The 26,758-nt window shown below is 38.0% G+C and overlaps 3 protein-coding genes and 3 non-coding genes across 10 annotated transcripts in view; 4 read left to right on the top strand and 2 right to left on the bottom strand.

The window, feature by feature from the left end:
- The window catches only part of LOC134819026 (uncharacterized), a 104,790-nt gene that overhangs the window by 62,133 nt on the left and 15,899 nt on the right, over positions 1-26,758 (top strand). The window contains exons 2-8 of one of the 5 annotated variants that reach the window (XM_063828783.1): positions 14,147-14,318; positions 14,876-14,989; positions 18,341-18,428; positions 21,284-21,781; positions 21,943-22,128; positions 25,379-25,708; positions 26,202-26,601. In XM_063828783.1, the coding sequence (XP_063684853.1) occupies positions 14,151-14,318; positions 14,876-14,989; positions 18,341-18,428; positions 21,284-21,781; positions 21,943-22,128; positions 25,379-25,708; positions 26,202-26,601 (1,784 nt within the window). In that variant the 5' untranslated portion in view covers positions 14,147-14,150. Of the gene's footprint in view, positions 1-14,072; positions 14,319-14,841; positions 14,990-18,340; positions 18,429-21,283; positions 21,782-21,942; positions 22,129-25,378; positions 25,709-26,201; positions 26,602-26,758 lie in introns of those variants that run through there. The other 4 variants (XM_063828785.1, XM_063828784.1, XM_063828787.1 and 1 more) reach the window with 4 other exon arrangements.
- LOC134819028 (probable cardiolipin synthase (CMP-forming)) lies at positions 4,728-14,046 on the top strand. The gene is made up of 8 exons (XM_063828789.1): positions 4,728-4,806; positions 4,965-5,025; positions 5,403-5,540; positions 5,730-5,859; positions 6,141-6,223; positions 11,602-11,670; positions 11,864-11,955; positions 13,409-14,046. The coding sequence occupies exons 1-8, from the start codon at positions 4,739-4,741 to the stop codon at positions 13,527-13,529; spliced, it is 762 nt and encodes a 253-aa protein (XP_063684859.1). The 5' UTR covers positions 4,728-4,738; the 3' UTR covers positions 13,530-14,046.
- Positions 12,135-12,206, top strand: Trnap-ugg (transfer RNA proline (anticodon UGG)). The gene has a single exon. It is a non-coding gene; the product is annotated as a tRNA-Pro (tRNA).
- On the bottom strand, positions 12,673-12,744 carry Trnap-cgg (transfer RNA proline (anticodon CGG)). The gene has a single exon. It is a non-coding gene; the product is annotated as a tRNA-Pro (tRNA).
- Positions 12,957-13,028, top strand: Trnap-agg (transfer RNA proline (anticodon AGG)). The gene has a single exon. It is a non-coding gene; the product is annotated as a tRNA-Pro (tRNA).
- LOC134819027 (type-1 angiotensin II receptor-like) lies at positions 19,055-20,792 on the bottom strand. The gene is made up of 2 exons (XM_063828788.1): positions 20,253-20,792; positions 19,055-19,994 (listed from the first exon to the last, which is right to left on the bottom strand). Exons 1-2 carry the CDS (start codon positions 20,771-20,773, stop codon positions 19,316-19,318), a joined length of 1,200 nt encoding a protein of 399 aa, XP_063684858.1. The 5' UTR covers positions 20,774-20,792; the 3' UTR covers positions 19,055-19,315.

Here is a 26,758-nt window from a genome sequence, read left to right as displayed (position 1 = left end):
AACATTTAAGTAAAACAAAATTTAAATTTTATTGCCAGACCCACAGTTCTACCATCAACTGAGTGAGCTGAGTATTGGGCCTTAAAACATTGTTTAAAATCACACCTGGAATCTTAATGACACTTAACGGGTGATACTCGTAAAATATCTGTTCCATATATACAGGACCGTCGATGAGTCCAACTCGGCGCGCGTCCTGGTAGGTTGTAAACACACAACTGGAATCTCAAGTACCAGGATTTACTGAGCGGCGCTCAGCCTGTCATTCCGCCGAATCTTTATTCTGTTTATGAACATAATAGCCTGTGTCCCCAGGTAAACCAGGATCAGAGATGGAAGCTAAGCAAATACATAAATGGATTTTCTATCGAAAGATATAGAACTCAGGTATCCAACATCGTGCCTTTGATTATATTGTCGTATTTTTTAAATAATATTATCATAATAAACAAAGTTAAACTTAAACATCCGATAATAAACTCAAAAAAATTAGGCATGCATGCTATGTAAATACGCTTTTTACTATATACTACTCGAAAATTTAATTTATCTCAATCATAAATTTCTATCAGCGCGGGGCTAGTCACTTATTATATTATATTATAATAATAAATGACGGTGCTAAGCCTAAACTTATGAATTTAAAAATCAATAAAATTTCCAAAGCAGAAGTAAAAGTAATTTTAAATATTTCATTATTTTTCATTTATATTTCATTATATTTCAATATTAATTCATTTCATTTCATTTCATTTCATTTTCATAATGTTTTGTTTCACGTTGTAGCCCTGCCGCTTACGATTGCAATGACAGGGGGTCACGACGTGATACAAATTGCGAATAATTCCACGTTGGCATAAGAAAATTTTAGTTGCGCACGTTCTGAGACCAGAAATGGGACAGTACATGGACTAAAAACGGCTGGCAAAAGGAACCAGTTGCCTATATATAACGTCGTGACCCTCATTGTTGTTTTGCTAAATCGTTTCACTAAACGTAGTAGGAAAACAATTTTAAAACAATCAAAACATATCATATCATAAAAATAAAGCCGCGCGTTGGTTGACTGCCTCAGTAAGGTGAATAATATCGTGGTGAAAGCCATAATACTACTTATTGTGGCGAAAGCCACGATACAGCTGCGCCCTCGTGCGCAATTTTTATAAGTAGTAAGTAATTTTTAAAAGTAGTAAGTAAAGTAAAAGTAATAGTAGTAGTAGTAAGTAAAGTAAAAGTATAACATTGAATTTATTGTATTGGTATAAATATCAAACTAATTGACCCACGTGTATAGCCAATGTCCTGGCGGTGCTGAGCCGATGTAAAACTCTTCTGTAAACTCTTTTGTCTCTTGTAACTTGTTTATATTTTGTATTTTAGTTATACTGTGTACTGTGTACAATAGTTATAGTGTGTAGTGTGTAGTGGTTATTTTGTTGTAACGTGTCACTTTATATTTTGCTACCAACGTCAGCCTTGACTTACCATTTATTGTAATTGGTACAGCATATATCAAAATTAAAACACTGTTTTCGATCTGACGGGTGATGGGCTCTCTCTGATGGGACATAGTTCTAGGGGGTACCCGGGGTACGAGTTAACGAATAGTGTTCGTGTCCTTCCACAATCCCCTCTCATTGTGTTTTTGACGGAGGAGGAGCCTAGTTCATCCGTCTGCATCGCTTAATCGAGTTTAAAATTTAGCCAATAACAAACTTAATTACATGTTATACTGATATCAGATGTAGAGTTTATAACATACAAATTCTAAATTTTTGACGGCTGACGATGGTAAGTCGCTACGTTTAACTCGGGACTTTTATAGTCTTAAGTCTTGGAGCTCAAAATGTCTCGTGCTGTGGGCCGTATAAACGGCGCACACCACCGCCCCGCCTTACTGCTTACATTACTTCATGGTTGCGGGGCGGAGCCGGTGCCGTTTGTCTCGGCCTCGAGTGGCGAGTGCTTGCCCATCGAATACACGATTGAAACACTAATTATTTACTGGCATTCTACAGTTTCCAAAACGAAGTACGAAGGTATATTAACTTTGAGCTTTGTTTTGGCGACTGCTTCATCGATGGGCGAGTAGGTATTTGTTGTTTAGCGGTGTTGAATATTGGAGCAATTATATAATGTATATCTCCATCATAATATAGGCTAGTGTAAACACATGTATATATAATCAATAATACAAACAAATAGTATTGTATTATTGGTAACTCGCTAGATTATAAATGTTATTTAAACACATATGTTTACGTCAATTATTACTAAAATTAATATTCTTTTTGCTTTAATATAATTACATGTCACATAATTGATTAGTTGAATGAAACGTGTGCTACAAATGTCTACGCCTCACGCAGAACTGCGTACCGCTTAGTACTTCATGCTTGAGCGGTACTGCTGTTCACAGAGGCGCGCACTCAATTTAATCACAAATAACGGGCGCGCGGTTTTTGGAATTTCTCCATTATTATTATTCGATCTATTAATTAGATCGCAGTGCTCACGGCCTGTACTGCGTGAACGACAGAAATATGTTTTAAATTATTTTGCTTCTGAAATTTTGGCTCTAGTAATTAAGAAATGCGACATGTAATTGTAAGATAACAATTAAATAGATCCTGTGCGCGGCGCCTACAGCTGACCTACGAATTTCTGAACAATTGAAAATTGTGGCTGTGTGCGCAGCGTACTATATATGTGTTTGAAATTGAAATTTGAATTTATTTATATATTTGATCAGATGTAAACTGTGTGAGAAACCATACGTGGGCAAATCCACCAGAATGCTACGGGTAAGGTTTGGCGAACACAGAAGAGCATTCTACAAGATCATCAGTGGGCAAAAGGTTGACACGGATGATGACTCAAACTGTGTAGGACTCCACCTCCATATAGAGCATGGATTGTCTCAGAAGGAAAATTTTAACAATAGTGTTTCAGTGTGTATTCTAGAAAATTCAAGTCCTAGTAGTTTAGATGTAAAGGAGCACCGATATATACATGCCTTAAAGTCCCTTCGCCCCTCAGGAATGAATAGTACAAACCCTTTCAAGATTCCTTTACTGCATAATTAATTTTCATTTTGTCCGAGGGGCTCTCCATAAATTATTTTTAAATATACTTGGTCCATTTATTGATGTTTCATTTATCACAGCAGTTTCCTTTTCAGAGTTTGAGTTTATATTTAGAAACTAACCATACTATCTTTTAGATTTATGTCACTTATGATGGCTCCGGCTGAAAGTACTATGACTCATTTTATTTAGAAGATCGTAGTTTCATTGCTTCTGAAGTAGCTATCAGTTCGCCGGTCATTGTTGGGTATAATACTCTTATGAATATAACATTATGTATTGATTGTTTTGTGGTAAATAAAAATTTTTTCTTTTCCTAAAAAATTTTTCTTTCCTACAGTTTATTCATTTTCCAGGGTGTCTTATAGCCTGACTGACAATTTTCTCGACTGACCGACAATGTTTCTTCTTTTCCCCATTTAGATTACAAAGATTAGTACATTTTAGCTTATGATTAATATTATATTTTTACCTATAGTTTACCTAGATCATCTTATAGCATATAGTTAGACACTTACCATTGTTGAAATTATCTGTATATTGTTCGAAAGAAAAATGGTGAAGAAGCAGCAGCCAGTAAGATGGAATATCACTCAGGTCAAATATATTCAGATGTTACTGGGTGGCGCCTAACCTGTCATTCCGCCGAATCTCTATTCTATGAACATAATAGCCTGGGGTCCCCAGGTAAATTCAAATGCGGTGGGATATTTCAGGAAGCGTCTTCAATTTGAAATCATTAGAAAAACAGTGATTTCTCTTCGGGAAGACAGAGGGGCAAGAAAGAACTGTGTGAATATTGGGAGTCTAGAATTAAATTTAGAGCCATAAGGCCTATTGTAATTTTCAAGTGGTTCAGTCAATATTTTAGAAGGGGAACATGTGCTATATTTTTGACGGTTTCATTTTATATAGGGTCACTGTGCATTATACATTGCAATAAGGATGGAAGAGTGGCTGTTTTTAATGGTGTCCTTCAATACGCACCACATACTTTACTATATAAACAATGTTGGATTTCAGTTCAGGTCTAATTATTGTTCAATTAGTGATCTTTTATGTGCTATCAAAAATTTAAAAAATGCTAGCTAGTCTTATTAGTTCATCTATTTGTTGCACTAAATTTTGACGAATCATCGTTTTTATGCTATTCAGCCTGTGGATACCAGTTAAAGAATGTAACTTATTGCAAACGTTGTAGTTTTGGTTGCCATTGTGAAAACTGATTTCCCAACCTACCGCTTCAACGGTCTGAGTAACTGACTTACAACTTATGATTGCCTGTTAAAAATGTCACAGCCATGTAGGTTTATTAATTCTTTTGTTACCTCTGATCTAAATGTTGAACAGCATAGTTTGTTGATTTGGTATACTTTTTTAAAGGAATAGATTGAAATTATGTGACTTTGTAAGTTAAATCTGTTGAAGGAAAAGTTTGTAACCGTTCGCGTTGTTGTCTTGGAACATACCGCATGCACATAGAGTCTCAGTATTCACAATGCTATTGCATATTGTATATTCTTTCTGAAGTCACAAACATAAGATTAACTCTTTAGCTAGTTACCCATTTGGTACCTATGATCGATATTTAAAGAATTGATTTATTGGGGTTCTAGAAACATGCTAATTTGCTAAAATACAAATTTCAAGGGATGATTAGCTGTAGACTGCAGCGACCGGTCTTAAGTCTGTTTCAGAGTACCAATAAATTAAAACTAAGGTATGCTTCAATTCAAAAACAAATATTTTAAATAAAACTAATCAAACCCGGAAAGTTTGAGTTGCTTCTAGCCTTAGCTTAGTTATGATTGTTTTCCTCATAGCCAGTTGACACCATGATTCTTATTTGAAACAAACCAATATCAGTTTTAACCTCAGGTACAAGCTAAAGTATCTTGGTTGCAGAAATTCTTCAAGCAACTCTGACGACCTTAAAGTGGTAAGGTATTAAATTTCTAGGTAAATCATGTCAATTTTACTAACTGGGAATATTTTTAATGAAAACATATGGCCTGATAATCATACATTATTGAAATCAGCAATGATTCTTTGAAAAGTTAACAGTTAAATTCACTTCAAACACCCCTTTAAAGAATAAATCATACATAATTACTAGATGTAATTAAGAATTAATAAATGTTATTCAAATATCTTGTTTATTGTTTATTTCATCATGAAGATTGAAGCATAGATGTTTATACAATTACTTGCACAATCTGCATAACACAGTTCCAAGATTATCGAATGAAATTTTGTAAATAATTAAAAATATTTTTACTCAATGATCATTAACCTAATAATCGTTAACTTTTTCAGAAGGACAATATCTATACTATTCCTAATGCTCTGAGCTTCTCGCGAATACTATTGTCACCAATCGTAGCATACTCAGTAATTAATGGTCAGCACTCCACTGCACTGGTTTTGTTTAGTGTCGCTGGACTTACAGATTTTGTGAGTTGTTTATTTATACTTTTTAAATTTTAAAATTTAAATCATCTAACATAATAAATTTCCTATCTATAGATACTCACAATACATCATAAATACGGGTATCTAACTAGCCCCGATTTGGAAATCAATTGAACCACCAAAGTTCACAGTTGATTTAACTGTAGTCCTAAATGACGACCCTTATTTCAGTTAGATGGCCAGATTGCTCGGCGGTTCCCCTCCCAAAGATCGCTGCTGGGTAGCATTATAGATCCAATCGGTGACAAGATGCTCATGGGATTAACTACCGCTAGTGTTTGGTATTCTGGTCTTATGCCCAGTAAGTCTTACTTGAGCTGAGTCATGAATCAAATTTTTGAACGGAAATAGGTATTACCATTCATAATGTTGCAAGATATGAATTTCCCATCAACCATAGACATTCATAAGCTTTGGCTAAAAATACTAGTAAGTAAATACAGTTAGTACAAAGTAAATACTTTAAAAAACCTACATCATTTAAATTTACTTTACAGAAACCTCTAATGATACTCCTCACATGTTAACTTCTCCTTATATTAGCCTCGGGATAATTTCTTGGTTATCTTCTGAATCTCGTAGGCTGGCTGGTGTTTATAATCCTAGGGCGTGACATTATTCTCCTCTGTGGTGGACTAGCTGTAAAATACAAATCTTTGGACAAGGTATGTGAATTTAACGTGTTTTGCAATATTTTATTTTAAATATTGATCATGTAATGCAGTAATTTAAATAAATATCATGACAGTGTCTGTAGATACTAACATTTTACAACTTACCGATAAAAACCAGACAACTCCTCTCAAATCCCGATCAGTATCATAAATCAAGGATTCCCAAATTTCGGTGAAGGTTATCATTGTGGTCTAAATCATCAATTTCATCATAATAGACTTCAATGTTCTGAGTATAATCCACTGTGTAGATAATTTGAGGTAGCATCCCTGAACGTTAAATAATTAAACGGTAGTCATGATTAAAATTAAATTCTACACGTAGAAAGTGGAATTATATTTTACAATGCAGTGGTATTTACACAGTGGAAAAGTTCACCTAAATATTATAACTTAAATAGTTCATCAATATAGCTTATAGTTGATATAAGAGATGTAAAACGATTCAGCATTCACCATTCCCAGTCGAGTAAACTGTTCGTTTATCAATACCATTATCTTACGACTTACCCGCAACTGACAAGATCCATATGATAAGCGTTGCAATACACACATACTGACCAAATTTGCACTGAGAATCCATCCCCGACTCCAGCTACCACTACCAACAAAACAAATCGCCTCCTATCTATACAACGAGACAAAATCAAGCCCAATGAAAGGTCAAAATGTTTGAACTATCGCGAGAGTGATGAGCAGGAAGTGTTTCAACGCCACGAGGAGCCTGCTGTTGTGCGAGAAGCAGGGAGGTAATGAGATAACCAGTTCTGTTAGAGCACAATCTCTGAGAATTACTGTTCGGTGATCTGCTGTAATGCACATGCTACCCTCTGTATCTAGGCATGTGAAGCTTCATGAGTTAAACCCGGTAAGTTCGCCCTGGCCCCTGTAAGGCGGTTCAGTCATGGTTTCTAGTTGTTTCTAATGGAACATTTGTAAGAACTTGGGACTGGATAGATTGTAAGTCTTGTGCTTACAGTATAAGCTTATGTTTACTGTAGATTTTAGCTGATGTACTCTATTGGTTACTCACTATTGGCTAATGATCAGTGAGTCAACTTTGCTCCGATAATTTATGCTGATGTTAAACGATAGCTTCACGTGGTTTACTGGCATTATCATAAGATTATCTGTTAGTTAGGGCAAGAGTTGATTTTTCTGTGAACAAATTCGTAACAAAGGTTTGTCTACAGGAATTGTTTTGCCCAAATTTTTCAGCTGGACGGTTTTTTTTGGTGGTTCCTGGGACTATGGACAACACATTCCTGTAGACAAACCTTTGTTACGAATTTGTTCACAGATTGACCCATAAACAGCAATTCTTGCCCTAACTATGTGGTAATGTAGACTGTAGCTTTACCAGCAATTTATTACCACACTGAAGTTTAGTGAAATTGTCACAAAATTGTCTGTGTTTCTTTCTGTTAGATCCTAGTTGGCTTCGTTCTAGTAATTATCAATCGTAAATACTTAAATTACAAGTCAAACACTGTGCCTTTAATAATCAACAAACAAACTTACATTGTACAACATTTACAATATTACTGGAGTTTGACCTTTTTAAGTTCATCAAATAATAAGTCCACTTTAATTTTAGCTTCATTTAATATGAAAAAGATTAGCTGGTCATGGTCTTAAGTTTATATAGTTCTAACTTAAAAGATCGGAAAATGAATCCCATTAAATGCGATTTATCGTCTTGAAAAAACTAAAAATCATAATTCACGATGAATTTTTTTAACAAAATGAAAAAAGTTATATATCCTATAAAAAATATTTAGCAATTAAGTGGAGTCTGTTTAAATTCCCTAATCATTAAGCAGAGACACAAAACAAAGTAGTGGATAATCTTTCACTTTCCAGACTCCAGACGTATCCTGTTCGGATATTAACATATATGATTAAGGTATCAGTTAACTCGTTCATATCCTAAGCTTCCTGGGCAAAATCTTCCAAACAGGTTGCGAATGATGCCCTTATCACTGATGAACAAGTAGCAAGCAACTAGCGTACTAACCGTTACTGGAACCATAGTACTGGAAAGAATCCAAATGTATACACTTCGACATAAGTTTCCTTCTTTCATTATGCTTAGATTTACCACAAGAACAATCAAAGATGAAGCGCATATGAAATCAGATAATACAAAAATGCCGACCAACCTAAACTCTCTCCTAACCAATTCAACGACTCTTATCTCCTGAGTTTGGCACCAAAACCTGATCCAGGTGGTCATGTAGATGCCGATGGTCAAACATGCCAGTAAAATGATGGGAGCATTGGAAATAGCGTCAGTAGTTATTAACACCCTCGACATTGGAATATGGTAAGGATTCTTTCTTTCTGCATATTTGCCCCAGTATGACTGCAGCAGTGTAAAAAGCCGTGAGAAGAACAGTTGCTGCAATCAGCACACGTTTCTTCAGTTTATAAGAATCGTTGAGGAGAGTCCACAAAGGACAGTGGATATTGCCGTACTGTATGGTCACAATGACAGCATCAAATGCCAGGAGCACACAGAAACTTAGATAAGAGGTGATGTTGCACACTTTTTCCCACCAATTCAATTTATCTAGAATCTGGGTTGGAGGGCTATCATTGAAAAGCTGATAAACTACAGAAGTACAGAGCAGCTGGATAATATGTAAAAATAAAAAGTCGTAAGATGGAAGAGTAGCAGAGGTATTTATCGATCCAGGAGGGCTGATTTAACTTGTAGTAGTAAATTAGATGGAGACTTACGATAAGACCGATCACTAGATAAGCTATAAGGAGTCCGCCACAAACATAGTTCATGATCCCATCTGTCTTTGTTCCGTTGTATATTATTTTCCCGTCTATCGTGATGCTTCCGAAGAGAACCATCCTTCTGTTGGTATTAGAAACTGGAGTTATTTGTATAAAAAGTTCTCAGTTATTAGAAAATGTATTTATGTAGACTGCAATAATCAGAAGAGTTAAAGATTAAAGATGTGACCTCTTCAAATTTCAGCAAATATACAATATGTCTGTTGAAGTACAGATGAACTGTAAACAAAATAAATCATGTTTATGGTTGTGTTGCTAGATTGCGATTCTAATAATGAGGAGGTTTTTTACACATGTAAATGGATAACAAACCAACAAAATAAAACAAGCAAGCTGCGATTAAACAAGTTTTATTGTTGAGGGATAGTATTTCAAGCAGATAACACGACAAGATGGGGGAGGAAGGTCACGGGAACCAAAAGCAAAACCACATTCACTAAAGGCTGAGGAGTAGGTTCTAGACGGAAGCAACAGTTCAAGTTGCCAATGCAAGATATATTACGCACGCAAGATGTGGGCACCAAAACTTTAGTGCGTAAAATTGAACTCGTTTGAACAACGAAAAAATGTGGCAAATGTTTTTCAAATTAGGTTAAATTTTGATTTCTAATTTGAATGGCTGTCACAGAAAAAACTTTCCGGACGTAAAGTTACCTTACGGTAAGATAATTCTTTCAATCGCTCTAATATATATAATGCTAGTATTGAGTAACTACAACGTGGTTCAGTAAAAATATATCAAGGTTAAAGAAAGTTAGCAAAAGAAAACGGTCGTTGAGGATTGTGACCTTATTCGTATAACCTTACACATGCCACCTTAGTCGGTAATCCATCCGCTAAATAAAAATAGATTGTTGTAATGTAATCGATATCATCGAGCTTGCCAGCATATTATTATTATCAAACATTTCAATCTTAAAAATAATCTGAAAATAATTTAGAATCGAAACGTGATCCTTTGTAAGATTATAAATCATGTCCCACAACTCAAATTGACTTGTACTCATGTATAAAATTGAAAAGTTAACTCTAATATCTACGATCACTAGCAAGTTCTCTCAAATGGAGGATATCAGTCTCAAGCAAAATGAAACGCTTCCAGAGCTCAACCTTCAGCTGGTGGTGTACAGTGGTGTTACGTCACAGGTGGCGTTACGTCACAGGTGGTGTAGTTAGGTTACATCACAGGTGGTGTAGTTAGGTTACGTCACAGGTTGTGTAGTTAGGTTAGGTCACAGGTGGTGTAGTTAGGTTACGTCACAGGTGGTGTAGTTAGGTTACGTCACAGGTTGTGTAGTTAGGTTACGTCACTGATGGTGTAGTTAGGTTACGTCACAGGTTGTGTAGTTAGGTTACGTCACTGGTGGTGTAGTTAGGTTACGTCACAGGTGGTGTAGTTAGGTCTTTAGGTTACGTCATAGGTTGTGTAGTTAGGTTACGTCACTGGTGGTGTAGTTAGGTTACGTCACAGGTGGTGCAGTTAGGTTACGTCACAGGTGGTGTAGTTAGGTTACGTCACAGGTGGTGTAGTTAGGTTACGTCACAGGTGGTGTAGTTAGGTTACGTCACAGGTGGTGTAGTTAGGTTACGTCACAGGTGGTGTAGTTAGGTTACGTCACTGGTGGTGTAGTTAGGTTACGTCACAGGTGGTGTAGTTAGGTTACGTCCCAGGTGGTGTAGTTAGGTTAGGTCACTGGTGGTATAGTTAGGTTACGTCACAGGTGGTGTAGTTAGGTTACGTCACATGTGGTGTAGTAAGGTTACGTCACTGGTGGTGTAGTTAGGTTACGCCTGTGATCCCGAGTCCAACTCAACAGCGAAACACAGTACAGTCTGAGCGGGTGACCTTTTATCGCTCTGCAGTACGTGTCCTTGTCAGTATTAATCAGTAGTTGTATATTCGCCGCATGGTCATGAACCGCTCCTGTATAGTCATACTGGGCATACTATATGCACCTTTACCGCTTCTCCCAAATACATGATGTTTCACATAGTGTCTGCAAAATTATGATTGATTATTCACAGTGGCGTTTCTCTTTATGTGCACCATTTATCTCTACAACAAAACCACGATTACATAAGAATAATATAAGTCGTCTACATCGCGTACACGCTGCTCTAATAGCATCATCATTCGGCAGGTTTCCACTATCCACCGGAAGAGTATCCCAATTCCCGACCCTGTTGGCAGACTTCGAGAGCGCGCGCGAACGACGAATCAAATTTTAATGATCTATTCTTGCTGGAAACCGCGGCACATGCGCGCGCATAGCTAGATGATCACGTACGCGCGCATACACATCTATATAATTCGAAACCGCCGGCTGCTGCACGTACGTACGTGGGCCAACCCGAATGGTTGTCACCAGAATCCTCATATATTCTCTACTTTAACTTAGTTTAGCTATCCTCCCATATTTCCCAACTGGTGAGTGATAAGTCGTCAGGTATTATTATCTTGATGTTAAGTAAGAGTTACACAACTTTAGTGAGCACAATATTATGTCGGAAAGCGGATGCCGGCCGATTGATTGCTCCTCCCCAACAACATTTTGTTTCAGTTCTCGATTAAAGAACTGTTCAATATAGCAGACGGTACCATAGAAGTTAAACCCGGCTGGCATGGAAAGGTTTGGCAAAATTTACTTTACATTCACAAACTTTATTCACGTGATTTTTGGTTAACGCTTCACACACATTCTGATCTCAACATATTTTACCCGAAAAGAATTCGGTATTACTATTACTAATTGTGCCATCTAAGATTGATCTTTGAAATTCCTCTTTGAAATTCCTCTACATTTCCATATTAAAATCTACCAGGTGAACATGTGTTTGCAGCTTGGTGCAGTTATTGGTTGTCTCGGTGCCCCTATCTGGTCACTCCAAGATTCGACTTATCTTCAGGGCTATTTGTAAGTTTTGTTTTTTTATTAAGAAAAATCGTTTAGAACAGATTCACTGAAAATGCTGCTCAGTGGGCAGTACATTGGCATTTAGGGCATTACCATTGATTACGTCATACGAAGTAGGTATCAAGAGAAGACGTTGAGATTGTAAAGCATAATTATAGCAATATTCCTCAATTGTCAGTGGCTCAATGGTCTAGGGGTATGATTCTCGCTTTGGGTGCGAGAGGTCCCGGGTTCAAATCCCGGTTGAGCCCGTTCTTTTATTGTGGTTCTGCCTTTTGTACTGAAACTATCAGTAGATAGGAAGCTGGTACCAATTATTTTTACACAAATTTGCTAATTCTGTTAAAAAATTACACTGAAACAACATGAATACAATTCATGTCAATATTGCGATGTCAAGAACCCTTCATGCCATCTATTTACCAGGTTTCTGCTTCCCATATATTTGGTAAAATTTATTTCTCCGCGTTAACTGTTATATGTACAAGTTGATGTTTCGAAGATTCCCACATGTTCTATGAACTCCATAATATGATACTTTTAGGCAATCAAATGACTGCAGTTACCGTTCTGATCAACTCAGTTTGTTCATACCTTCGGCCGTTCTGAATTAGTATAGATGTATTTGCAACCTTATATTCTTTTCCTAGTCACTGTTTTAGTCACAATGCTTCTCACTGTTGAGATAAACGGGAGATACTGCAAATTTAAACAAAAGGGCTCAGCCGGGATTTGAACCCGGGACCTCGCGCACCCGAAGCGCGAATCATACCCCTAGACCACTAAGCCACATGTGCTATGTATTTCCGCAGATCTAAGATCTAATTCAATTTACTTAATATATCCCAAGTTGCGTGACAAGGTTGATTGTCATAAAATGGATGGTACTGGAAAAAGTTTTAGTAGTGAGCATACCACTTGATCAGTGAATTGCCCTTTTCAAATCGAAGCTTACGACAGTGTTGAAATTTTAGAAAAGGCTATTTGGTTATCTTGTCATCGGCTTGGTGGTCTAGGGGTATGATTCTCGCTTAGGGTGCGAGAGGTCCCGGGTTCAATTCCCGGCCAAGCCCGTTCTTTTGTTTCCGTCTGCTTTTGCTGTAAACTAAAACATCAATTTCCAATAAAGGGGAATTATGTAATCAATATCAATTACACACATTTTATATGCGTACATTATATGTAATGAACTTACTCTGCTAAATTCTGCTAGTTAAATTCTGCTAGTAAAGTTCTCTAAACTTAATGTCAGATAATAATAATTTCCACTGATGTGTCTCCTAATAATTCTATATTCAATTCAATTGTGTATATTGAAAACGTAGAAAGACGAGTTTTAAAATTACGTATCCACTCCCATTATAGCTATTAATCGCGGAAAGCAGCATGAAATAAAATCAGGGAAAATACTTTTAACTTATCCAGAGAATAATATTAATACGTACAATTTCAGAGCAATAACAGGTGTTATGGGTGTCTATTCACTTGTTCAGTACATCCTCACTTACAAAAAGGTTATGGGAAAAATACACTCCGAACCAAAGTGGATGGAAGAATCAAAGAAGGATTCTTGAAGGAATTAACTAATTAACTAAATTAACTAAATTCTTGAAGGAATTAACTGAAGGAATTAACTAAAACTAAACGAGAACCTTTTGTGTATTGCATTGAAGTCTGGGTGAAGAAATTATCTGTTTGTATGTAAATAATGAGTTACATTATTAGTTTGAGGAAATGTGTCAAGATGAGGAATGAATTATTTTATTGGAGCTGTTTTTGAATGAATTTATTTACACTTTCCTAGTACTTCCATTTTACAGTACAAGCCTCTTATTTTAAAAGTTTAATATTCCACAAGGTTATTAAGTTTTGATCACAGCCTTTGTTCTCACATTCGAGCATCCAACGATTCAATATTCATCCTCAATTAACCTACTAGATTGGTACTTGGTAGAGCTAATGAGCTATTTAATTTCTAGTAAGTAAGGAACTGGCTGTTGGCTCAGAACATTATAAACCTATGTGTCCAACTTTTGTCTCCGTCAGCATTGAATAATAAGCTTAATCAATCTATTCTGCATCACTTTAAAATTCATTTAATTTTCACTGATTATTCTTACGACCTAAAATTTCCCTGCGTCTTAGCTTTATCACTCCAAACAAACTTCTAACAATTTAACTTCCAAAATAGCAAAATGCCAAAATGTCCATCTAATCCCCATTTTTACAACTGGATCAAAGAATTGCGAGATGATGCTAAGGAGAAGGATAACAAGTCCTATCATTCCTACTCAAGGTCTATGAAGGCGCTCTGTAGTTATCCTATTCCTTTAAGGTCCGGGGAGGAAGCTAAGAGTATACAGGTGAGACCGGGGACTGAATCAAGGAAATTTGGGTATTAAATATATTAGTACTTTCGTAAATCATATCAACCTCAAACTTGTTTAACTAAATTTATTCGTATTACGGAGACAGTTTATGATAAAGACTTGATATGATAAAGTCATCTCCCATTTCTGCAGATAACATAGCAGCTTTGATTATAAGTCAAGCGTTTAGAAATTAATTGAGATTCATATGACAGTGTGACATGATGTACAATCCCTATTCCTAACTCACAATCATTCTGACGAAATAACCTTGTGCAGCACACAATCATTCTGACGAAATAACCTTGTGCAGCACACAATCATTCTGACGAAATAACCTTGTGCAGCACACAATCATTCTGACGAAATAACCTTGTGCAGCACACAATCATTCTGACGAAATAACCTTGTGCAGCACACAATCATTCTGACGAAATAACCTTGTGCAGCACACAATCATTCTGACGAAATAACCTTGTGCAGCACACAATCATTCTGACGAAATAACCTTGTGCAGCACACAATCATTCTGACGATATAACCTTGTGCAGCACATCGGAGATAAGATAGCTCGTATGTTGGATAAGAAGACGGTTCAGTTTTACAAAGAGAGGGGATATCGGGAATCTGAGATTCAACACTTCATGATAGCCTGTGCTTTAGAGGTACAATTCATTTCCTTGCCTCTACACAGTGTAGACTGTAGAGTATACACAGTGTAGACTGTAGAGTATACACAGTGTAGACTGTAGAGTATACACAGTGTAGACTGTAGAGTAAGGTTTTTTTTTATAGGGTGCCAAGGGTGCCAGCACCCTTGCCTCAAATTTTTTCATCGAAAAATTAAAATTGGCTGAAACGAAAAAAAAACATATTTTCTTGGGGGGGGGGGGGGGGGGGGGGGTGAGGTTAGGATTGAATTGACCATGGTTAATGAGGGTCTGTACATGCTCAAATAGTGGGCCTGTTGATAGCTTGGATGTGTTTTATTATAGTGTAGACTTACTTACATGGGTCTATACTCTATAAGGTGGAATAGTGGGTCTGTTGATATTGATAGTGGGTCTGTTGTTATTAAGTGTGTGTCTACTCGCTTAATAGTGGGTCTTTGCTACTCTGAAGTCTGAAATGGGTCTGTAGATTGACTTGTGGGTCTGTAAGATGAAATAGTGGGTCTGTTGATATTGATAGTGGGTCTGTTGTTATTAAGTGTGTGTCTACTCGCTTAATAGTGGGTCTTTGCTACTCTGAAATGGGTCTGTAGATTGACTTAAGGTCTGTAAGATGAAATAGTGGGCCTGTTGATATTGATAGTGGGTCTGTTGTTATTAAGTGTGTGTCTACTCGCTTAATAGTGGGTCTTGCTACTCTGAAATGGGTCTGTAGGTTGACTTGTGGGTCTGTAAGATGAAATAGTGGGCCTGTTGATATTGATAGTGGGTCTGTTGTTATTAAGTGTGTGTCTACTCGCTTAATAGTGGGTCTTTGCTACTCTGAAATGGGTCTGTAGGTTGACTTGTGGGTCTGTAAGATGAAATAGTGGGCCTGTTGATATTGATAGTGGGTCTGTTGTTATTAAGTGTGTGTCTACTCGCTTAATAGTGGGTCTTTGCTACTCTGAAATGGGTCTGTAGATTGACTTGTGGGTCTGTAAGATGAAATAGTGGGCCTGTTGATATCGATAGTGGGTCTGTTGTTATTAAGTGTGTGTCTACTCGCTTAATAGTGGGCCTTTGCTACTCTGAAATGGGTCTGTAGATTTATTTGTGGGTCTGTAAGGTTACAAAGTGGGTCTGTTGTTATTGGCAGTGGGTCTCTAAGGTCAAATAGTGGGCCTATTTTTATTAAGTGTGTGTCTACTAGCTTAATAGTGGGTCTTTGCTACTCTGAAATGGGTCTGTGGATTGACTTGTGGGTCTGTAAGATGAAATAGTGGGTCTGTTGATATTGATAGTAGGTCTGTTGTTATCAACTGTGTGTCTACTCCCCCATGGTCGCCTGGTAACTGGGCTGTGTTTATGACTGCAGTCAGTCAAAGATTTGAACTGTGGATTGGTCATTAGTAAATATCTGTCATAACATCCAAGCAAACATTCTAGAAGACTTCTATAAATAGTCAATAGTGTCCCCTAGACCGTAGGAAATGTAAAAATTTTAAGACGATGAGGCCTGAGTAAGTCGTAAATTCTGATTGGAGAATGCAGATTGCTGTTGTGAAGTTACCAACTTTACGTGAGTACTTGATTCTTTTCAATCCCAGTTTATTGCTGTCCTACAAATTTCTTTAATGCCAAATGTCGTCTAAAACACCCTGTTTCGCAAAAAATTTCCGGGGGGCAAAAAATTTCCCCTCTGCCCCTGGACACCGCTGGGGGCTGCGCCCCCAGACCCCTGCCACAGCTTGCTCGCTTCGCTCGCTGCGCAGCTGGATTGGACACGTCGGCTCGCTTCGCTCGCCGACAGCTCCCCTCAAAGAAAAATCCTGGCTACGTCCCTGTACGTGAGTACTTGATTCTTTTCAATCCCAGTTTATTGCTGTCCTACAAATTTCTTTAATGCCAAATGTCGTCTAAAACACCCTGTTTTGCAAAAATTTTCCAGGGGGCTGCGCCCCCCAGACCCCTGCCACAGCTTGCTCGCTTCGCTCGCTGCGCAGCTGGATTAAAATCCTGGCTACGTCCCTGACCTATACCTACATCTTTATACTATAAGTATAAAGCCAGCATTTTAAGGGGTATTTGTAAGTTTTCCACATATGTATGAGTGGACTTTGGAAATCAAATTATCAACCAAAATGTGGTGGAATATTGCATATATGAATAGTACATATAATTATTCTGACGGAAGAAGGTCATCAACTTCAAGTCCTAAATTATGGAATGTAATATTTAGTCCAATCTCTAAGATTGTTGATAGGGAAAGTTCAAAAAATTGGATTAAAAAATTTGCGAAAAAAGTTACTGCGAGCGCAGCTCAGCCAGCGAGCCACATTCAATGGAAAAGTGGGTCTTTAACCCAAAAAAGTCAGCACCATTGGGTGGGTCTGTGGCACCCAGAAAAAAAAAACCTTACTGTAGAGTATACACAGTGTAGACTGTAGAATATACACAGTGTAGACTGTAGAGTATACACAGTGTAGACTGTAGAGTATACACAGTGTAGACTGTAGAGTATACACAGTGTAGACTGTAGAGTATACACAGTGTAGACTGTAGAGTATACACAGTTCTTTTCAATGCCCCAGGCTTCAGACTTCCGTTCGTCAAATTTATCGTTTTGCAATAACATTTATTGCGTATGCCTTATACCAATTGCACTCTGCAGGTCCACTGAAAGCTTCAATAATTCTCAATTCCAGACAAATTACCCATATTAAATCTTTTATATTTTGTGCATACGCTTATAACGCTTTTCAAATCTTGGTTAAGAAAGTCTATTATATTTCTAAACGACAGTATGAAATAGACAGATCCCTTGTTCTTATGATTAAATTTCTACACGTGTCCAGAACGAATGATTTGTTCGTAACATTACAAACTCATTATTCTAGTTTTTACGTTTTTGCGCGCTATAATTTGAAGCTGAATTGAATTATTGTAATAAAGCTCCTTATTAATCGATCAGGTAGCTTTTTAATTGACTGGGGGTTTAAACTTTGTAGTCAATAGTCGTGTCACGTGTTGATAAAATAGTCAAGTTTTATACTCTATTTTGCGGTCGCAGAAAAAGATTTGAGAGAAAAGGAATTGAAAATGAATGAGCATAACCACGTAGGGAATTGGGATCATCTTAAAAAGAGGCTTTTTGCAGCTAATATGTATTAGATAAGTGCTGCTCCCTAATCAGTGATGTAGAGCCGCCGAAAATAAAAACAAGAACCTAAAATGCTGTTCCGAGCCTCTAAAATATTCTGAACTTTTAGGATAGCACCGACATCACTCGCCTTTTATTCTATTCACCCAATTTTGGGTTTTCGCCAAGATGATAATTTTGAAATAATTCAACCAATATCTCAGAAACTACCGACTGTGAGGGAGAAAATGAAGAAGGAACTCTTGACAAAGAACCGAAAACGCAAGAAGACGACTCCCCTCTCCAGTCCAAGTAAGTACAGTCAACTGTCATGTGACTGCGAATTAAGGCAGGACTGGTATTTTTTGTTGTTGTTTTTTGTCGTTGTTGTTTCGAATCTGGATTTTTTTTACTTAAGTCTACAAAATGCACCATCTTACGGAAGAAGTGGTTTTTATCAGTCTTCACAGCCACCCATGGAGGAAGATTGAAAGGGTGGGCGACAATTGACCCTCCGATAATATAATTTAATAGAATTAACCCTAACCCTATCCCTAACCCGATCAATTGACCCCAGTGTAATTACATGGGGGTCAATTGTCGTACTAAGCCCTAGAAGTAGATTTCGCGACAATTGACCCCAGTGTAATTACATAAGGATTAAGGAGTCAATTGTCGGGGGTCAATTAACAGGTAATTGTCGCGGTACCGAGTGAAATACCTGTTAAAACTTTGATCTAAATTATTGTTTGTAAGCGTGGAAATTTGCTACGTTAGCTCTAGATAGCTAATTATTCAAATAAATTCCAATTTCAATCGATAAATTGACACATCATAGAGGATAATTTTTGGTCGCTTTTTACGCTAAGGATACTTGACTGCTGATCTTGCCAGCTGATAATCTGTCATTAAAACAGAAAGAAAATAAAACACTTTGTTAAATTTAAGGGTCAATATATCAATATTTTATTATCAAATCAGTTTTGCAGTCTTTTTAAACATTTAAACGTATAAAATCTATCAACCCTCACCAATCTCCAATAGCTCAGATAACTATAAATTAGGGCCACAACCACTCTTTAAATAATCCTACCAGCCACTAGGCCACAACTGTTACACTGTTACAGTACCTTGTACCTAGATAATATCATTATTTGTCCTATAAGTATCCAGGGTTCACACTGCACCACATGAGCCACTCAAAGCTCACTGTAAGAATTATCATCGTCAATTTTTGTCTGTTCCGAGCACCACTTGGATGGCTGAAGCTCATAAATATGATTGCCACTGAAGCTGAAAGGCGTGGTGCTCACTTGCCTGATTCCCAGTGGAATAGCGGACATATCTCCACAGTTCTTATTTACCCTCCGATACTTTATCTTATCCCTCACTCGGTTGGACAAGCTGTTTGAGTACTTTTTAAAGCCCTTGAACCGATACAAGTAGACTATCGGGTTGACCGCCGCGTTGATTCCCACGCAGTACACGGCCAGCAGAAGTCTCAGATAGATCTGTATGTTCATGTTGGTACCCAGGATGAACCCGTAGGGGTACCCAAACTGGAACATGATCACCTGGATTACCTCCAGCAGGATGAAGATGCACACGGGAAAGTTTAGGGTAATGTAGATGATCGTAACCAAGACGATCGTTTGGGAGGCGTATCTCTTCTTCAGTTGAGTGATTCCGTCTCCACTGAAAGGACTCTTCTTTCTCAGCTGGTAGAAGGAGACCAAACAGCTGAAAGCTATAGGAAAGAAGGGAAGGAGGAGGGGTAGTTGGATGATGCACACATATATTATAACGAACATTACGCTTTTGGGGTTCACGTCGCTAGCGAAGGATTCCCAGAGACACAGTACCGTCCACTCGTCGTACCTGAAATAGACCAGTGTTTAGTCACCAGATACTCCAGCTAAACGGGTCCTGCCTTCTTAAATTCGTATTTGAAAGATTCTCTCTTTAAAAAACCGAGGTGCCATCGTTTCATACTATCTAAACGATTTTAACATTTAAAAAATCAGTTTCTTATGATAAAAAAGGAAACAAGTGACCACAGAATGACTTGCTAAGTTAAAGAAACGCAAAGTGTTTAAAATGGTAATAAGGTATAGTTGTGGCTACTGATATACTAACATGTACTCCTTCCCGTAGTAGAATGGAAACAGGGCCGGTATGATAAGTGTAAACAAGTACACCCCCGTGGGTATCAACACGTGTTTTCTCTTAACTTGTTTAAAAGGAAAAGTCAGGCTAATTGTCCTGGAGATGCTCAGAGTCGCCACCAAGAAAACACTCAGCCTGGAACTGACGTGGAAGGCCACCCCCCAAGAGTTGCAGATCCAGCGGTAGGTTAGGAGGAAGGGGGAACGTTCCTTAAAATAGGACACTCCCGGTGAAAACATCAGGACAGAGTTGATGATGTCAACTGCGACGATCATTATGTAAATTATGTTGGAGAGGTCTCGGCGTTGTGTTGAGAAGTACTTGAATGCTATGCAGTTGCCGAAGAGTCCACAGGAGAAGCAGGCTAAGAGGAGGACCCCCATGGTGAAGTCCACTTCTAGGAGGGGTTTCCATGTGAATAGCTGGCCTGAAGTCTCGGTTATGTTCTCCATCATAGGTGTAACTGTATTGAACATTTCACCACCATTCATCTTTCAACATTCTGACCCTAGTGATAAGTGATAGTGATATTAAGGCTAAAGTATGAGCCATGAGGGTATCCAAATATAATAATTCAAACCCTACGTGTTGACGATTTATCTCTTATAAAACGTATGAGCGCTTTTTATTTTCTCAAAATTACACCTTGTAAATTTGGAAAGCAACGGCAATAAACAGTAGTATCGAGATGTAACTTAAATGTAAACACAAATTGTGTAATATAAAACGTTGTCACTTAAACGACGTGTCAGTACACAGTGTGGGTCAACTTTATCTTGATTTGAATAAGCCTTGTAATACTACTGTATTTAAACATGGGGTGGATATAACCGGGGGGGATCAGGTACCCCCCCCCCAACGTCACGTACGTTACTAAGTGTATGTCCCCCCGGCCCCCCCCCCCCCCCCCCCTCCCCCCCTCCGATATAACGCCGCACACGTTGAAGGATGAGAATTGCACAGCATTTAATTTAAAGTTTTTTAACCCTCTTATTTTTCAGGCCAAGAGGAATTCGACAACGTTATTCAACAAATAGAGAGGGAGACAAGTGAGCTCATATCCACAAGCAGCAGCAACAACATCAGTAATTCTAAGAAAAAGTGCAAACGAGAAAGAATTGAAATCGTGTCTTCTCCAGTTAAAAGATCGAGTAGCCCGTCCTTGTCGCCTGTAAAGCGAGGAACTAAACCAGAACCGTTTCACTACCGAAAAAGTCCGTGTTTCACCCCTATAAAGATAGAAGAAGAACAAAAGGCTAGAGGGACCTTATCATCTGGGGAATCACAACCCGGACCAGCGCACCCTTCCATAAACCTTTCTAGATCTCCCTCTCCCATCTTAGGCAAATCACCTCCGACCAATTTTTCACAATCTCACTCTCCCATTTTAGGCAAATCACCTTCTCCTATCCATATAAAATCTCTGTCTCCCTCAACGAATAGTGCAACATATACAGCTCCAGTGGATCCAGTGGATGTATCTGAGCCTGATAGTCCAGGTGGGAGATTATTTTATTTATCGAACACTCCGGTCAGATGAAACATTTTAAATCCAAACTTGGTGTGGTGTGATTGCAGTAAATCTGAAACTATACTTAATCACAAAACGCTCAATATTGCTTGTAATTTGAACACTCGTGAAACCCATGACATTCTACAGGAACCCCTCCTATGGTTAGTTGGTCCCCGACACCAGAGTGTAGCATTCTTAACGGAGAGGACCTTTCAGATCCTGGACTGTCCGAGCCGCCGCCTGGTGAGTGGCGGTTCACCTACTTGGACGAAAATAACAACGAAACTGTGAGCCGATCCCGAGCTGCCTTCCTCGAGAGTAACGACATGACGGGTGGGTAAAACGGAAACGTAGACTTAAAATACAACGAAACTGTGGGGAACCCTTGAGTTGTGCGGCGTTGTTAAAGGGGCGGCAGGGGGACGTGTTCATGTCGTTTTTGAACGTGTAACATCATACATGTCAGTGTCAGTGTCAAGTAAGATCCGAATACGGAGTACTTGTTGTTTTGTACATGTTACATGTCACTGTCAAGTAAGCTCCCCATATGTAGCCGGATGTAGTTACATTGAACTAAGGAGCTAACTTGACGAAGTAAACCACAACTTAACCCAACGTGGGTGGCAGGTCTGAGGTCTAGCTTATGGCGACCGTAAAATATATTAAGTTTTATAAAAAGAGGTGAAATTGCAAGTTGGCCCGTCAAAAATAAATAGTAGTCCCGTTGGCCCTTCACCGTGCCCCTATCATATATATACAGGGTGGGCCAAAAGTCAGTACCCATACGTTGGCCTTTATAGCTCAGTCACTGAGTGCCCAATTTAAATACTTCTTTCTGGTATGACTTAGTACCACCACTGGTTCGAGGAATTTGTCAACTCGAAAAATATTCGCGTTCATTTTTTTCAAATGGAGGTTCATTTTCACATTTATTTGATAGTTTGGATAGTCGGATCAAGCTAAATGTTATTGAATTGTGTTTGGCCATTCGAATTACGTTTGTCCTGAAAGAATTAGAACTGTAGCTTCTCAGATGACCGAGATATGAAGCATAACGCTATAACGAGTTTATTCATTACGTGTGATCAGGTGATTGGTTTACCTAATCACGTGATAAGGTGCCCCCGTTAACTACCCCGTTAAACATTATGGGAATTGTTAAGGGTGCCCAATTAAGGTGTCGTGTCACGGTGTCACATAATCACCCAGTCAATATTGTTAACGAGATACAGAAAATGCTTGATAACTTCGTCATTTATAATCCGTTTTGCCTCATGTTTTCAGATCATATGCAACATTTGATAATCTACCGTCTCTGAAAAAATTAGGCGTTCAGCATGTTCAGAAAAAACAATATAGGTGTTTTAATATTGAATGGGCGTGGTCTAAAATATTCGAATTTTCAAATTTTGACGACGGAATCCTCGAACCAGTAAGTACAGTATGCCATCTGCAAAGCAACAGCTCTCAAATATAAAACACGGCGGAGCTATTAAGGCCAACGTATGGGTACTGACTTTTGGCCCACCATGTATATAATGCATTTGTAAATTCACAGAAAACCGGTGATAAGAAGTATGAATATTATCACAGAAACTCCTTTGCCGATTTGTTTGTTTCCTCTTTAAAGGTTCACCCCGCACCCCCCCCCCCCCCCCCCCCCCCCCTCCCATTTACTAAATCACAACTCCCCTAAATCTCGATAAAGGAATGGTTTCGTTTCCGTGCAACAAATGACCCTAATTATAGACTAAATGTTCTATCAGGTACTTGGTGCATGGCCCTAATAATTATTGATAATTAATTGTAATTCACATTGTTCGGTAAAGCGACACTAAGTCTCTTTTGTAATGCTTTTTTTGCAAATAACAATAAAAGAGGTGTCATAAAAGAAAAGAACATTGGCATAAAGAGACCGATAAACTAATTGAGTGCTCGATAATTGTTGGGTTTTTAACCCTTCCGTACCGCCATTTATGAATAATTGGATGGGAGTAGGATGAATGGAGTATCAATAAAAAGCGCATCAAGTGTTGATGAGTCGAAAACGGTCTTGCTGTGATATCTAACAGAACTTTAACTTAAGTACTGCCCCAAAGCGAGGTGTTGAGTCCTTAAAAATGATTCTGAGTATCGAAAAATAAGTGTTGAGTATCCCCCTTATTCGTGTTGACACAAAAATATCCAGAAAAATTGGGTTAAAACTCTGTGGGCTCTCATGGAACCTGGAGGAACCTGAAATTACAGCAGTGCTCGGTTGCAATAATATTTATCCGCCAATACTTCCTTCAGACACGATGGTCTGGTGCAATGTCTTTCACTTTTCACACATAATTGTCAAGGCAAACTGAATTGTTATAATTTCGGTAAATCGCTTCAAAGTTTAATACCGAAAGTGTTGCCGTTAGATGATTAATTGAAACCATGTAAAATATTGTATGGGTGTGAGCTATATAACCGGTTCACTGAAACTGCTGTGATTTACTGCGCCCTTATAAATTGGGTTTTACTGTATCCCTTACATCTGTACATGACAACACGGGTTAAGATAATCGTCTCTATCTTTTAAAAAGGCGTTTTCCTGAGTTAGAGGAACTTTACACCTTTTGTAGTGTAATTATTATTCCACTAAGATCTCTAATTATGGTTCTCAATTAAAAATGTTTAATATCGTCTGTATGATTTAAGCAGTTTAAATATGATTAATGTTCATAGCCGACAAATTAATATCAGTGATAAATCGAACGGACGATTGAATATGGTATATCTTACAATCGTTGAAACATCAGGATTGAAATTAATGAGAAAGTATATCACTTTCTGAAATATAACGATTATTATCTTTACCTAGTGCCTTATATACATACTCCTATATTTATATTCGTAGATATCAAAAAGTATGCATTACGAATAAAGATTTTTTTACAAATTTGTCATAGATATCCCCGTTACCAAAATCTAGGCTCTTTACTTGTCTTACCACTTGATCCAGTATTAAAATTTCATATGAATTTATAGTTACATATATATTATATCCCAGTTCAATTTGTAGCGGAGTTTTATATTGACATGAAACGATGTAACAGAGTCAATATATTTTAATGTTGCCATGGGCTGGCAAGTCCCCATTCATCGTAGTCCGATAGTTTCACTGCATCCTAATAAATTAACATGTTCTTGCATGAAAGAAAGAATAAGCTGAGACACCCTCTTGACAAGTACGAGAAAAGGAACAAAGCAGCGTTAACAATTGTCGAATACTAAGCGGAGACCTTATTAAAATAGGAGACCATCACACGGTTATTAGTTGCAAATTATTAGTTTAAACCCCCTGTTCGCCACGCTCAAAACAAGGTCACAGTTTCCCTTGGTTGCGCTGTTGTTGACCCGTTCAGGGCCCAATGACGATGGTCAATATCACAATAACCAATTAGTGGGCTCACAACTGATCATTAATCATTTAACGAGGTTTCCTTTGACAAACCTCCCGCTCCGCCAGATTTTAGCATGAATTGCACCTTGGGTTACGTCACAGATTTTTTAGTTTTGCGACCCCCCAAACCATTAACGTATCCCCGTTCAGGATTGTGGCTGAGGGTTAAAACGTACAGCAGCACACTGGGACATTGTGATAAATTATATGTGGAGGAGGATGATCAACATACCAACCATACCAAACATACCAACATACCTGACACCAGGTATAAAGTTATACATGTGGAAGTATCGTACTGCCCCCTCAAGGCGCCGGGTCTGCCTCGGTTGAAAGCTCTGAAAACTAAGCCCAGGGAAACATTAGTTGAAGAAGTTAGGACAAACGAAAATCGCTCGTCCAACCCAACTGATCAGGAGTCGAGAAAGAGCGCACCGAAGGACAAGACGAAACTTAAGTCGTCGAGTGTCGAAAAACAAGGTAAAATCATTTTGTGTTGAATAGCTTTGTGCATAGATTCATTCATAATATGATAAGGACAATATGTAATAAGCTTTACATAAATGTCTATTTGGGTGCAATTGAACGCATGAACGAACACAACAAAATGGACGGTTAAAGAATTACATTCATTGTACTTACATTAATTATAATATGAATAATATAGAATAGCGCTGTAGGTACCCTCATTAGATACGTGCAGTTGCATGTTTCCTTTCGACCTACTAAATATGTTAATATGTTAAATATTATAATTATTGTTTAGATTGACGTTCCCACCTGATCCTATAATTAGAATTTTCAATGAGTCGCTTTAGAACTTAAACTAAAGTTTTAGCGATTAAACGGGAATATGGTGTGAACAACTTGTGTGGCTGAACGTTTTTCCTGAACTTACAAAATTCCTGGTTTAATTGCAGAGTTTTTGAAAGGAAAAAAGAAAAGCACATTACAAATTTTGAAAACATTTCAGGTTTACCGAAAAAGGCGGCTCTGCCTGACATCTCAGACTCGGAAGATGAATTCGACCACAGTTGGTTTGACAACGATAGACTTAGCCAGGTCATCAGTACAGGACTACAACCTCCTTCCAACGCACCCTGGCTCAAGCAATCCTCTAGGTCTCCTACTTATCAGCCAAACAAACCACCTGGATCAAAACGGGAAATTCCAACGTCTTCCGGAGTTTTTGACATGATCCCGACGTCAACAGTTTCGAAACCGCCAAATAGAAACACGGTTCCACCTGATTTAAACGAAAGCGCACCAAGTTGTAGTGTAACGAAATCAAATGGGCGATGTCCTCTTTTGACTGATGCCCATCCCGCAAAGACTGCTACGATCCTATTTAAATTCAAACCAAAGACTTTCAAGTTTGTGCAACTTTACATATGAACCAATTTTTACAGACTTATGTCTCCAATTGCTTCTAAAAAAGTCGTACAACTGATTAATGAAACAAGCAATAATGTTGTTGATGTTCAGTCTAATGATCGGTAATTTTTTGCGACGGCAAAAATGGATCCCACA

Source organism: Bolinopsis microptera, chromosome 7 (genome assembly GCF_026151205.1).
Source record: "Bolinopsis microptera isolate Bmic1 chromosome 7, MBARI_Bmic_1.0, whole genome shotgun sequence".
In the NCBI taxonomy this organism is placed as follows: domain Eukaryota; kingdom Metazoa; phylum Ctenophora; class Tentaculata; order Lobata; family Bolinopsidae; genus Bolinopsis; species Bolinopsis microptera.
This window is presented reverse-complemented; position numbering and strand designations above follow the sequence as displayed.

Coding starts and splice junctions, on each gene's coding strand:
- LOC134819027 (XM_063828788.1), bottom strand. CDS start 20,773: ATGAATGGTGGTGAAATGTTCAATACAGTTACACCTATGATGGAGAAC. Junction 19,995..20,252: donor TACTACGGGAAGGAGTACAT/GTTAGTATATCA, acceptor GGTCTATTTCAG/GTACGACGAGTGGACGGTAC.
- LOC134819028 (XM_063828789.1), top strand. CDS start 4,739: ATGATTAGCTGTAGACTGCAGCGACCGGTCTTAAGTCTGTTTCAGAGT. Junction 5,541..5,729: donor TCGCTGGACTTACAGATTTT/GTGAGTTGTTTA, acceptor CCCTTATTTCAG/TTAGATGGCCAGATTGCTCG. Junction 11,671..11,863: donor AACCCGGCTGGCATGGAAAG/GTTTGGCAAAAT, acceptor AAAATCTACCAG/GTGAACATGTGTTTGCAGCT.